This window comes from Poecile atricapillus, chromosome 1, assembly GCF_030490865.1.
Source record: "Poecile atricapillus isolate bPoeAtr1 chromosome 1, bPoeAtr1.hap1, whole genome shotgun sequence".
Classification (NCBI taxonomy): domain Eukaryota; kingdom Metazoa; phylum Chordata; class Aves; order Passeriformes; family Paridae; genus Poecile; species Poecile atricapillus.
This window is the reverse complement of record NC_081249.1, coordinates 22,089,409-22,102,364: the sequence shown is the minus strand read 5'-3', so window position 1 is coordinate 22,102,364 and position 12,956 is coordinate 22,089,409. Positions and strand designations below refer to the sequence as shown.

Below are 12,956 nucleotides of genomic sequence, written 5' to 3'. Positions count from 1 at the left end.
ACCTTAGTTTTAAATCTCTTTACCCAATTATTTAAATTCATCATGGTACACTGGCTTCCAAATCTGTTGCCCTTTAGACCTTTCAGAGTTTTGCCTGGAGGTTACAATAGAATGCAAAGTGCTGCCAGTAAATGGATCACCAAGGGGAGTAAGCCAGATCCTAAAAAAAGCTGTGCACACACACAAAGAAAGGAATACAGTCTTTTAGGTTATAAGTATATGGGAAGTAACTTGAGCCTTTTTTCACCCAGAGGCATTTCCTTCTTGCAGTTATTTCTAATCCTAATCAGAGAAAAAATCCTGTGATACTAATTTTCTAAATGAAAAACCAAGGCACAAAGGCAACAGATGATGGATCTCACATCTCTTTCTATTAGACCTCAGAATGCCTCAGTGCCAGTGTATCTAAACAATACAGTGGTTTTGGTAATTTATTAAAGAAAAAACAAAAACCCCAAACAGACAAACAAACAAACAAAACAACTCAGACAATTTTACTTCCTATCTCTGTATTAAACAAAAAGTCTTGTAATAAATCTGTATAAGAAATGGAAAAATTGGTAGGGAAAGTGTCAGGTATTCGTAGTTCCAATTTAGGCTTACAAAAGAAACAGATAAGTCACAAAACAGAAAAGAAAAATTAAAGTTGCTTGTGCTAAAAAAATACTTTCACTTAGTACATAATGAAGGAAAAAATGCTTAAACTAGGTCCACTTATAATGTAGAAATAACTTTTTTATAACTAGTTTTAGGAACTAACAGCATCTACCTTACCATTTGTGTTGAGACAAAATAGGAAAAAGATCACAAGAAGACAAAGAGACTTAACATAGACAATCAAATCCAAAAGCTATATATTAGAATTTGAAAGGATCAAGTTAATATTCCCAACACTAAGCCGTTTTGATTTACTGTACTAATATGATATGCAAAACAGGCATGTTAAAATAGCCTGCATTTAGAAGTTTCATACAGTATTATGAAGCAACAAATGGAGCAGTGCTCAACAATGGAACCAACTATTAATTGCATAATATTTTAAAAAATGTGATACATGCTGATACTTTCGAAACTTATAATTACTTGCTGAATTCTTAATTTATTTAATAATAGAAAATTAACTTACGCATTACAGGGCACACTTTCAAAGGTGCTAAAAAATGAAAATTACTACTTGAACTAAAGCAGGATAAGTGTTTCATGATGGAAATCTTTCATGGCCTTCCTAGATGCTCAAGCACTTTTATACAGAACTGCACGCACTTAAAAGAACAGACACTTAAGAAAACCTGCAAAAGTCAGTATCTGAACATCATCCTTCCCCTTGGTTCTTGCAATATCTGAAATACTTAATGGGCATATTTATACACGGGGTGTGAGGTGAGCACTTCATGATGACAACTAAAATTCTTCTAAAGGAAGAACTATTCAACTAAAAGCAAAAGATGAAAACAACAGAAAACTACAAGAATTAAAGCAAACCCCAACTTACTACAGCAGGGTGCATTAGGATCACCATGTACTATCCTATTGGCCAAATGCAGCTTGGCAAGCATAGCTGAACAGCCCACTGAAGGAGACCAGTACAGAAGGACTAATACATGAAAGAAAATCAGGGTCTCTGTCTTTGCCTGGTCCTTTTACATCCACTGCATATCTAATATATACATAGCTACCCCTTCTAAAATTATTTAAGAATAATAGTTGCTGTTTTCTCACCTACTGCTGCTTCTTGTGCGTGACTTTGATAAAAAAAATTAATAAGAAAGAATATGCAAATAACACCATTTTTGGAAATGGAAACTGAGTTTACAGTTACTTTAAAGTATTACTTTGTACAGTGAGCAAAGGGATTAATTCATAAAATGATAGTGGCCAACGTAGGTAAGAATTGGTTACATGGAATAGTAAAATTGGATAGAGAAGGAATAAAGCTAGGATATCTCTCAGCAGTTTATTGTGAAAATGGACACAATTAAGAATAAAAATTACTAATTTAATCCATCTACCAGAGTTTACTTCTGGGAATAACACTGAAGGCATTATGGATAACCCTGTGAGAATGAAAATAAAGAATGCACTGTACAGTATGACTTTTAGAAACTTATCCCACTCTTTAAGTTCACATTACTGAATTAATTTGTATTCAGTTATTTCTTCAATTTGTTTTCTTTAAAGTATTCCCACGGAGAGATTATTGTACGGAGCTCCTTTTGTGCAGTGTCTGTGTCACTTTCTCTAAGTATACTTTAAGGTAATTATTAGTGACAAGGCATAGCAGTTAATCCATAGGGATGGTTTTACGCATCATCATAGTAAAAATCTGATTTGATCCAACTCCCAAGAACCCACACTAGACATCAATCCTTGAGGACAGAACAAGGTCTATGTTTTAGGGAGATGAGAAAAGCACCTCAAATCCTTAACACCATAAAAAATAACAGACTTTTTAAATCGGATACATTATGAATCTAAAATCAATGTATTTTGGAGGGGGAAACCCTCCAGCATTTGTGCAATTTGGCACTTTGTATGACATAATATAGTTTAGTTATATTGTTAATTCCAACAAAGTGATAGCAAAAACTTAAAAGATGCTATAAGTTAGAATGAAACTTCAACATGCTTAACATTTTTGCCTCGGTGAAATAGAAGGAGGCAAATCCAAACACATTTGGCACTTTACATGATTGAGCTGTATAACTGTAAAACAGAAGATGAAAATAAAATGGCATTCATTAAAAAAAAATATTCTTTTTGTATCTTTTGGTTTTGAAATGGAAGGAGCAAACCAATAGTTTTTTAAGCAGGAATGTTTGTACTAATTCAACCCAACAAAACAGATCAAATTCTCTACTTTGAAATCTGCTTTGCCATTGAATGCCTCGCAAGTTTATTCAGTTAAAAACTGGTGCCTTTCCAGTAAGCTTATCACCCAAACATTCATTATTTTATAATTTAAAAAATAGTTTTGTGTAAATTTTTTAGTGTGAGTGTATGTGTTGCTTGGAAAACTTCTATCTCTTGTATAAATTCATCAGTCTATAACACCGAAATCAACACTGTCAACTTTATTAACTTTCAGCTTGGGAAAGGTGGAATCAGATCCCTTCCTATCTGTTTAAACAGTAAAAACCAATACTTGTTGGCATGTTTTACTACTGCATGCACCAGGATGATTTTTGTCTCCTTCAGTGACTCCCAGGGACAGGAAAGAATGAGTTTGTTGGAAACTTGTGCTCCCTCTGGTGTCTGAATCAAGCATGAAAAGCAAGCAAAAGCACTACCATGGGGGCAGTATTACAAAAGCAGAATGATTTTTTTTAATTTCCTGGTCACCCCAAAAATACTACATAGAAGATAATTTGATACCAATTTATTTGAAAGAGGAAGAAGTGTACATATTTGGATTGGGTTTTCATTTGCCCTTCTGTGTATTTAATAAAACAATGTATCCATGATTCCAGCTATGAAGGCTTGTAAACATTACCAGCGACTAACTGAATAGTCATTTGAATCTGCACAAAGCAATTTCCCTCCATTAGATTAAACATGTCACACCCTGTCAATGAAAAATCTATTTAACATCAACCCAGCAATTATAAGCATTTTGGAATGAGGCACCAGAAATCTATTTGTAACTAAAAATCCTCTATGTATATAGTGTAGGAATTTGGCTTAGCATTGCAAGTAAATTTATTCTTCACTAAAAGTTTGCCTACAGCAAGAACTGTAAAAAAAAAATTTCCTTCTATTATAATGGATTTTTAACACATCAGTAACAGATAGCTATAAGCATTAGTTCATTTTCACGGTTTCATAATAATTATTGTTTGTCTCTTTGGGTACCAAAAGCAAGGTCCAGATTAAAAAAAGCCTTAAACCCCAAGAGCATAAATTCATCCATATTCCTTCAGATGATAATATCACATACACAAATGAAATTCACTATCATTAACTTTTTTTTTTCCTTTTTTTCCTTTGTTCTATTTGGATTACAGCTAATAAATTCAACTAATACAAACCTAAATGTAAGCATACGTAATCGATTATATGCCATTCTAAGAATTTTATCTGGAATTGTAAGCAAGAAGCACTGAATAAAGGCCAGAAATATTCTTTCCCTCTAAAATCAATGACAAACCAAAGTACTGTACAAAAAGCTGTCACGTTCAGGAGAACTTTATATCATTGTTTCATTTATCCAAATTTTTTTCAGGAATCCAGAAGAAGAAATAATGAGAATTTGCTTTATTTCAAACTTGTGTTAATTTATTTTGCAGCTATCTAAACATTTGTAGGAGAGAACAGTAAATTTTCCTGGATGACAAACTACCTACGACATCAGATTGATGTGGGTACAATTCCTTGAAATATTTTCACAGATGTGACTGATTTATGAGCCTTGTGATTTAGCTGAGCCATTCAGCATGTGTCAGTTCTGTTTGAACCTGCAATTAATGTGCAAATTAAAGGAAACGGAACCAAATTTGAATGAAAAGATACAAACACCTTTCAAAACTTTAAGACCAATGCAAAAAATACCTGAAGGAAGACCAATGAGATTATAAAGCCTTAACAGGAAATCAAAGCTAATCCAAACGGGAAGGCCAAGACACTGATTAGATCCGACTGCACATATTCTGTGCTATTCACCACTCAAAAACCTGCCTGCCAGGGACCCACTGCACTGCTCTAGGACAGAGGAACTGCCTCAGTGTTAGCAGGTATCATGTTGATTTGTGTTTTGACAGAAAGCAAGATGACACACAGAGAACAGCAGCAGCGTACAAAGACATGATTTGCAGGAGTGAAGAGAAAAGCTGCATTTAAAAACAAAACGAAGTAACAAAACCCCCAAACAAAACACAAAAGAAACCCTAAGCAAACACACAGGAAAAAATCCAAACCAAACAAAAAAAAACCCACCCTAAATAGACAAGTGGGAGTCAGTGGACAAAATGAAGCAAAATCTGATCTGTCTCATGACCCACATGACTAAAGACTTTTTCTTTTGTGTCACTGAGCCAAATGTCACAGCCTTTACAATTCCAAAGGCACTTTACATAAATGGATAATATCAATTTTCCTTTGCACAAGAAACTTTAAGTCATCGTGTTTTAAAGAACATTCTCCCCCATTTTAGCAAGTTTTTCAATATGAGGTAATGATGAGACTCTAGGAAACGGTGCCAAAAATCCTTTTGGGATTAACTAAAGTTATATTGAATGCTGAGTCCTCTTGCTAGGCTTCACTGCCTATCTGTTCCTGAGAAGGCCATTTGGGTGCAATCCTGTAAAGTGCCTGTGGAATGGGCAGCTCCTGGGAGAAAGGACAGCATTTTGAAATTAGCAACTAAATCTGAATTTATCTCTAAGGATTAAAGAACTTTATTTCATCTAGATTAGAGTCCTGTTCTTTGGTGTCAGAAGGTATTTGCAACTGTTAAAAGCAAGAATGTAAAATAAGGGCCTGGATTACCCACAGCTTTATCCTGGTAGGCAGAGAACAGCCAGACATATGCCTCCTCCTTTCTCACAGATGCCGCAATATTTCTGGATTAGGAGGAGAGGATATATTGGACCCTAACAGTGAAAGAATTGGCTTGAGGCAGTCTGACACAACAGGGAATTTATCTTTCACAATGGAGAGCAATTTTCACTCTGATGCTAAAAAGTATATGTTTATGTTTAACTGGTACTATATGTGATAATTCCAACATTGTCATTTGGTATTGTAATTATTATCTATTATCAATCCTTCTCACTCTGGAAAGCAATACAATCATTTTACAAAAGGATATGTCTTATTTTGTGTATTTTTATATGTGTCTTTATAAGCTTAAATTAATTTATATAATAAAAAATTAATAATTAATTATTAAATAATTCCAAAGTAGACAAACAATTGAACAGGTGGGGGTTAAAAATAAACCAACTGACAAAACCCATAACAACACTGAAACTGAAAACAAAGTTTTTTTATATTTCTGGGGTTTTTTTCAGAAGAACATCATTTGCAATATGAAACTGTTTAAACATTATCTACAGAAGTCCAAATATGATTTTAAAAGATTTTAAGTATTTTTAGAAGTAAATAAATTTATTACATTTTCTTTTAAAAAATACTTCAGAAAACATAAGTAAAACTCTATGTTTCTACGCCAATTACAGAAATTATAATTGAGTTTTTAAAATACACAGTAAAAATTTTGAGGAATGATAAAAACTGTAAACATATAGACAAGAGATATTGGATTCTTATTTCCTTAAAGCTATACACATAAATCCTTACTTTGATTTCTTAAGTGGCTACTTACATTTACAAGTAGTGAGGAGATAATAGGAAAATTAAAATTTTAGGATTACCTGAAAAATATCTGATATTTATCTCTTGAAACCTAAAACTACATACAGTTTAGAAGAATCACTTATATAGAAAATTGAGCTTATTTGGAAGTGACAAGTTACTATTATTATTTGCATCACTTCCTAATAATTCAATAAAAACAATGTTGTACATATTAAACCTGTCTTGCTTACTATGACACTATGTATGATCCCTTATTTATCATAGTAACAGAGGCCATTGATTATCTTACTTTTTCTATTCTATGCCATCAAAACAAAGAGACCAATCTTTACACTACCTTTTTCTTTGCCTCAAAGAAAAAGGAAAAAACCCCTATTTTTATAAATTATGTTTTATTACAATAATTTTGATAAAAATACTTTTTCTAAGTTAAAGACATTGCAATTCAACAGCAATGGCAAGAAGAAAGCTGTAAACACTCAATTATGTATTAAGTAGACATTTGACATTTCATAATATGCAAAAGGGACAGTCTAAGGCTCGTCTTCTCGATCGGCTTCACTCAAAGTCTTCATTTTGTTATTTCTTAATCAAATAGACACAAAGTCAAGAGCTGCAGGTATATTTCATCAATCACCACCCAGAGAAGAAACACTGTTTATCTCTTTGCTTTTGCACAAGATTTTTTTTTTTTTTTTCCTGGTACTCCACAGTTAAATATACCACTAATCCTGAGCAAGTCTCAGTTCCCAGAACCTAATGAAAAATTATCGCCTACCCATTCAGCCTTAATAAGTGTCATGGTCTCACACCTTTTGTTGTCACTTCAGCTGTATTTATTCTGAAGTAAATGAAACGAGCTCACAAACAAGAAACAAGAGCAAATCTCTGGATGGTAAATACTTCATTAGTTAATCTGCAATGGATACATAGAGGATGAGGAGCTCCACCCTTGTGTAAAATGTACACTCTATCCATATCCCAAAATAAGTAAAAAGTATATATGTTTACTATTGATCAAGCAAAGACAACAAAAAGTAATCTTTATTATTTTCTCTTTTGATCTGAACATAACAGGTTTTTGACAAGAATAAAAAGATTTGTTCTTGTTGGGTTTTTTTCTTTTTTCTTTTGTTGTGTTGATTTTTTTTTAAATCTTATTTTGCTATTAATAAAATTTTGAAGTTTATCATGAAAGAAATACAAATCAAGGGCCTTTTCCATTTTTTTTCTTGTTATACTTTTTTCCCCAGTTATGATAGGAGTTAGCAATCTCCTTCAGAATCCACAGATTCAAATGATAAAGGCCAGGGATTAAGCACAGCCGATTAACAGTCTGTGTCCTCTTCAATCTAGCGTTTCCACTGTAGATAAACCCATATTCAGTCTGAAGTTATAATAAACACACTGTCCTCAATATCATTTCCCTAGATGACCTCCTCAAAACTGACATTCGAGTATTCTTGTGGAAAATTACAGTTCATAGTAACTGAAAAAGCAGCCTAGACATTATCCACCCACACAAATAATACTGAAGATCAAGCCAAATGTTTAGAAAGCAACTGGATAAAATTATAGTTTCACTATAAATATTTTATTTGCTTCAGTTCTGAGTGATTTATTATTACTATAGGTTTGACATACAAAAGAATTTTCTTAGATTTTATTTTTATTGCTTCTATTGAGAGTCTTTAAAATAACTGTAATATTGTTTATACTTTCAATCAAAAAATAAAAAATCTCAATGGATCACAGTGGTTGCAATTTCTTTTTTCATTTCCAAAGGAAAAAGAAAACAAGCAGTGAAATTCTACAGCTACCTTAGATACTCTGAAATAGAAGTATAACTGTAAGGAAAGAGACACCAAAAAACACTTGTCCAGTGAAAAATAGCAAAAGAATAAAAATCTACATGCAGTAGAATTGCAGTAATATTCTGCTAGGTACGTGTATTGCTTCTATGATAAATAATATTTTCCTCTAAAATGAAAACAGACAGACCCTGAAAAGGAAGATAATTTTTGCTTTGTAAGGATATTTTAATATGGGAAATTCTGACAGGATTCTCCTGCTATCTAACATTTGAAATCCAGAATCTTATGGGTATAAAGAGAGGCTAGGATTAATACAGATACAGACTGTAAAACAGGTTATTTTCATTTCTTAACCTAGAAGCTCAAACTATTTTAAGGAACTATAGATTTATATGTTATTTAATTTCATGGTACTTCTTCAGGCAAAAGCAGTAACATTTCAAACTATTTTATTATAACTAACTGAACTTATCTACCTAGTTAAAGTGACTGTATTCTACTCTTCTTTCCATTAGTTTCTTGTGGAAGGATTCCAGTGAAGCAATTCTGAAATCAGATGGAGGGGTATGTGCATTTGTTTGTCAACCCTTCATTGAAAGTACATGATCAAAATTTGGTTTCCTTTGGCCAAGCCACAAAAATAATAAGAAACAGGTCATTCTATGTACTGAAAAAAAACCTGCAACAAAACAAAACAATTAAAAAAAAAATCCCCAAAGCTGAGTTTTATTTTGATTAGTTCTTCACTAGAATTGATTTGAAGTAAGCACTGCAAATGACTGCAGTTAATTCATTAGTTGTTCTAGTGTTTTCACCAAAGTAAAAAAAACCAAAAAACAAACAAAAAAAAAAAAAGCACAAAAATTATTAAGAGTAAGTTTCATAATCAGAGCATTTATTAGGTTTGGATGATTCCAAACAACTTTTCTTTGAGAAAACACTTTCAAAGCTCTTTAAATCAATCTGTACTGAAGAGAGAATTGAAAATGTGAATTCAACTCAAAGTCACTCACTTCAAAATCTTGCTTCAAAAACTAATTTCATGGTCTATTTCCATAACAACGTGGATTATTTTTGCCAACTAGGACTCATATAATGAAGCATAACATCTTTAATCAGATTGTATGGACTATTATTTAAGATTGTTTAGAGTGATTTGGATACACACTAACTTAGAGCATGTGATCTGTAGGTCAGTTCCCCTTAAGAATTTTTATGGTCAGAAGATTGCATAAATGCCTCACCAAAAAAGCCACTGAGAATTATTAATTAGTAATAAGATATACAGCATACAATTAAAACATTGTGTACTTAATTTATTCATTCTTAAGCTTCTTGTTTCCCAATGGAATTTTTTAAAAATGCTTATCATATTGTAGAGGAGGAACCTTATCTTCAGTTCATCACTGACAACAAACTTCATCTTCTCATTATCCAGCTACATATTTTTATGTATATGTTTATATTTTCAACAGGAGATATAAAAGCAAACAGATACCATTTAAATGCTATTTAGAGTAAAGAAAAGCAAAAACTAGGAAAAGCAAACCACACATTTTGCAAAAGCAAGTGGACAAAAAGGTCTACAGAATGTAAAATTAAATTTATCAGTATTTTCTACTTTATATATAACAGCAAATGTCATTAGTTATTATAGCAAGATGCATGTTATAGATTGCTAGTCATTCAGCCCACAATATTTTATTATTTTTCATTTGATATCAAATATTCTTTTCCAAGACATTCACATATATCTTTTCATATCTAATATCCTGTATTCCCTAATTAATAAATGAAACTTCTTATTATTAGAATGAAGGAACATATTACTTATTAAAACTGGATTCTAAAATAAGACTGAAGTAGGAGATCTGATGTCCCTTCAGTGAGAACAAATAAAATCTTAACCCAGAATGCTTTCTCAGGGCAAACTTACCCCAGCGACTAATTGAAAGATGAAGGATAAAATCCAGAACATAAACAAATTTGGGAAAAAATTATGTATGTCATTATCCAAGGAGTAAGAAGGAGTCCAATGAGACTGGAAGAGGGAAAGAACTGAGTTGTAAAGACCTGCTCCTTTGTCTACACACAGGGGCGCGCACACACACACACACCCACACACACACACGTGCACCCAGAGCCTCCATAAATGCAGCTTTCCTTTCACAGCACTTTTCCTTTAAAAGAAGCTTGGTAGTATTTTCCTTTGCAAAGCTCCCAGTATTCCCAAACCTTACCCCTTTATTTTTAGCTTTCAAGTTTTTGCTTCAGCTAATGAGAAAAAGAAAAGAAGGTGGTATGTTTATTGCTGGCAGACAGCTTGGAAATTCTGAGTAAAGAAACCAATCAAGGCAGAAGGATTATAATAATCAAAGTAGAAAATTTGCATATTTAGAGTATGGTTACTGAGAAATAACAATGCCTTGGTTGTGCAAATCAAACCCTCAGCAAAAGTGTAGGGATTTGCATATCTGGGAGAAATCTGTCACGTTATACATCCGTAACTGCATTCTAATTAGCAGAAAGCACTAGTTTTTAGTGGAATATTAAATATAGGTGCTAATAATATTTTTATTTCCTTGTGAAAAAGCAGACTTAGCTCATTTGGGACTTGATGAGAATAGGTTTTCTTGCCTATAGGAAGCAATAATGTTCAAAATAACCAAAGATACATTCCTCATGACATACAGCTACCATTTTTAAGATTGAGATCATGTAATGTTCAAAGAGTTCTGTATTACCAATTGCGTTCATCCTTTTTCGTCTATAGAAAGTGATTTAAAATAGTCCTCTTGAGAAAGTATAGCACGAAACACATGAAAGTTTAAAGCCACCTGTTCAAATCTGCATAATAAATCACCTTGACTTTATTTTAAATTTAGTGAGTGGAGAAAAATAAGCTGGACTGAAAAGTTTCACAGACAAAAAACATCCCCTGCTGACTGAATTACTATAAAAATTTTCTATCAACTATTAAAATCAAGCAGAGTTAACAGTAGGCTCATAAATTTCATTACAAAATAAAGAAAAAATATGTAAATTCTCCTTTAAAAATTAGCATGTAACAGAATATTTGTACCATTCATGCATGGAAAAATAACTATATTACTTCAGGTTGATGTTCATTTCCCCCTTCCTCTCTGGTGAATGATTCTCTGCTGCATTTTAGATGTAAACTTAAGGCTAACTGACATACCTGGCACCACATGCAATCAAACTGCAGGTTGGTGTTGCACTGGAACATAAGAGAGAATCCACACAAGCATATTGGATCTACATAGTATTACTAATAATGCATGTTCAGAGACATTATCCATTTCCACAGATAAAACACGGATGAAACTCAGTAAGATGCTTTGAAGACCTGGACACTCCTCACATGTAGAACTGGTGAGCATACTGCAGTGCAGGTCTCGGGGTACTTACCATCCTCTGTGGGCACATAGATATTCAAATACAGACAGTCTTCATTTTGATCTTGAACATATGTCACCACAGTATCCAGATTGGCTGTAAACCAGACTGGCAGCATGTCGTTGAGCAGTGACCTCTCATCCAGGTACTGCGGGCAGACGGCAGCAAACTGTGTGGCGTTGCGGACACCCGTCCAAGACGATGGTGGCTCCGGGGGCTGAAATCGCCTTTCTCCAGTTGGAGGAGAAGCATAAGGAACACCCAAGTACTGCTCCACTGGACCAAGAATCTCATTGGGCAAAGGTGTTCTTAAACCACGTATTTTGCCATAATTCGTAGTAACAACTGGATATTGTGCTTGGCCATCAATGAGAGTAAATCTTATAGCCAGTGCAGTTATCCACAGGAGGAAGTTAGAATTCAACATGACACACACTGGTGTGAAGATCAAAGGCAGCCATAGGAGTCCCATTGGTTTCGACATTATTTAAATCAACATCAGCAGGGCTCTTTTTCCACAGCCAGGAGAAATTAATCAGTCAAGGAAAATTAAAACTAATAAAAAAGTAGTCAAAAGGAGATGAAGCAAGGGAAAATATATCTTTTCCCAGGCAACCAAAAAAAAAAAAAAAAAAAAAAAAAGAGCTGATGCGTGGTAGGTGCCTCAGCTGACCGGCTGTAGACAAATCCCAATGTCAGAAGAAACAAGGGAGTGTTTGCCCCTAAAGCCCATCCCAGACTTTAGTGTTGAATTAATCCTGGCAACCCACAGCACTTCCCAACAAGTAGAGTGGTGAGATCACTGCAGTTATTCCACTGCCCCAGTGAAATGGCTCCTTTCAGTGAAGTCCAGCCACTCAGTCAGCCTGTGACCAAGAGAAAACAAGCAATTCAAATCAACAGACAAATTTATGTTGGCATAAACCTAAAATAAATAAATAAATAAACCAAAAATTATATTCATACACTACTTCCATGACAAGGCCCACAAAGTTTTTATGAACTTTAAACATCATGGTTAGCTACGTGTTTCCAAAGACATGTAAATTAAGAGAGCTAAACCTGAAGCCATAAGCTTCTCAGAGGTTATACCACAAAACAAACATTTCTGCTTCTCTGTATGCTTCCAAACCAAATCACAGCTCAAATATTTCTGATTTCAGGAAGAGATTCACATTTAAGTGTTAGCTTCAGGATATTTTCTGCCCTAAATAAACAGAATCTTCTTTTTAAGCCTATTTGCACTCCCACAGGAACCATTCATTACTTTTATTTCCTGTATGGAATAATCTCTTTTTGCTATGAGATGATAACTACAGAGTATTTTTCACAGACATTATTTCTGTATGACAACCTAATTTACCTCCATCTAATTCAGAAATTCCAATTAATTAAATAAATAATTAGTTCAAA

At 33.5% G+C, this 12,956-nt stretch overlaps 1 protein-coding gene across 1 annotated transcript in view; it reads right to left on the bottom strand.

Moving 5' to 3' along the window:
* The window catches only part of LOC131575621 (neuroligin-4, X-linked-like), a 45,775-nt gene extending 33,748 nt beyond the window's left edge, over positions 1–12,027 (bottom strand). Inside the window, exon 1 of the mRNA XM_058831339.1 lies at positions 11,556–12,027. Coding sequence (XP_058687322.1) covers positions 11,556–12,027 — 472 coding nt within the window. The remainder of the gene's footprint in view (positions 1–11,555) is intronic.
* Between the last annotated feature and the right edge of the window lie 929 nt (positions 12,028–12,956).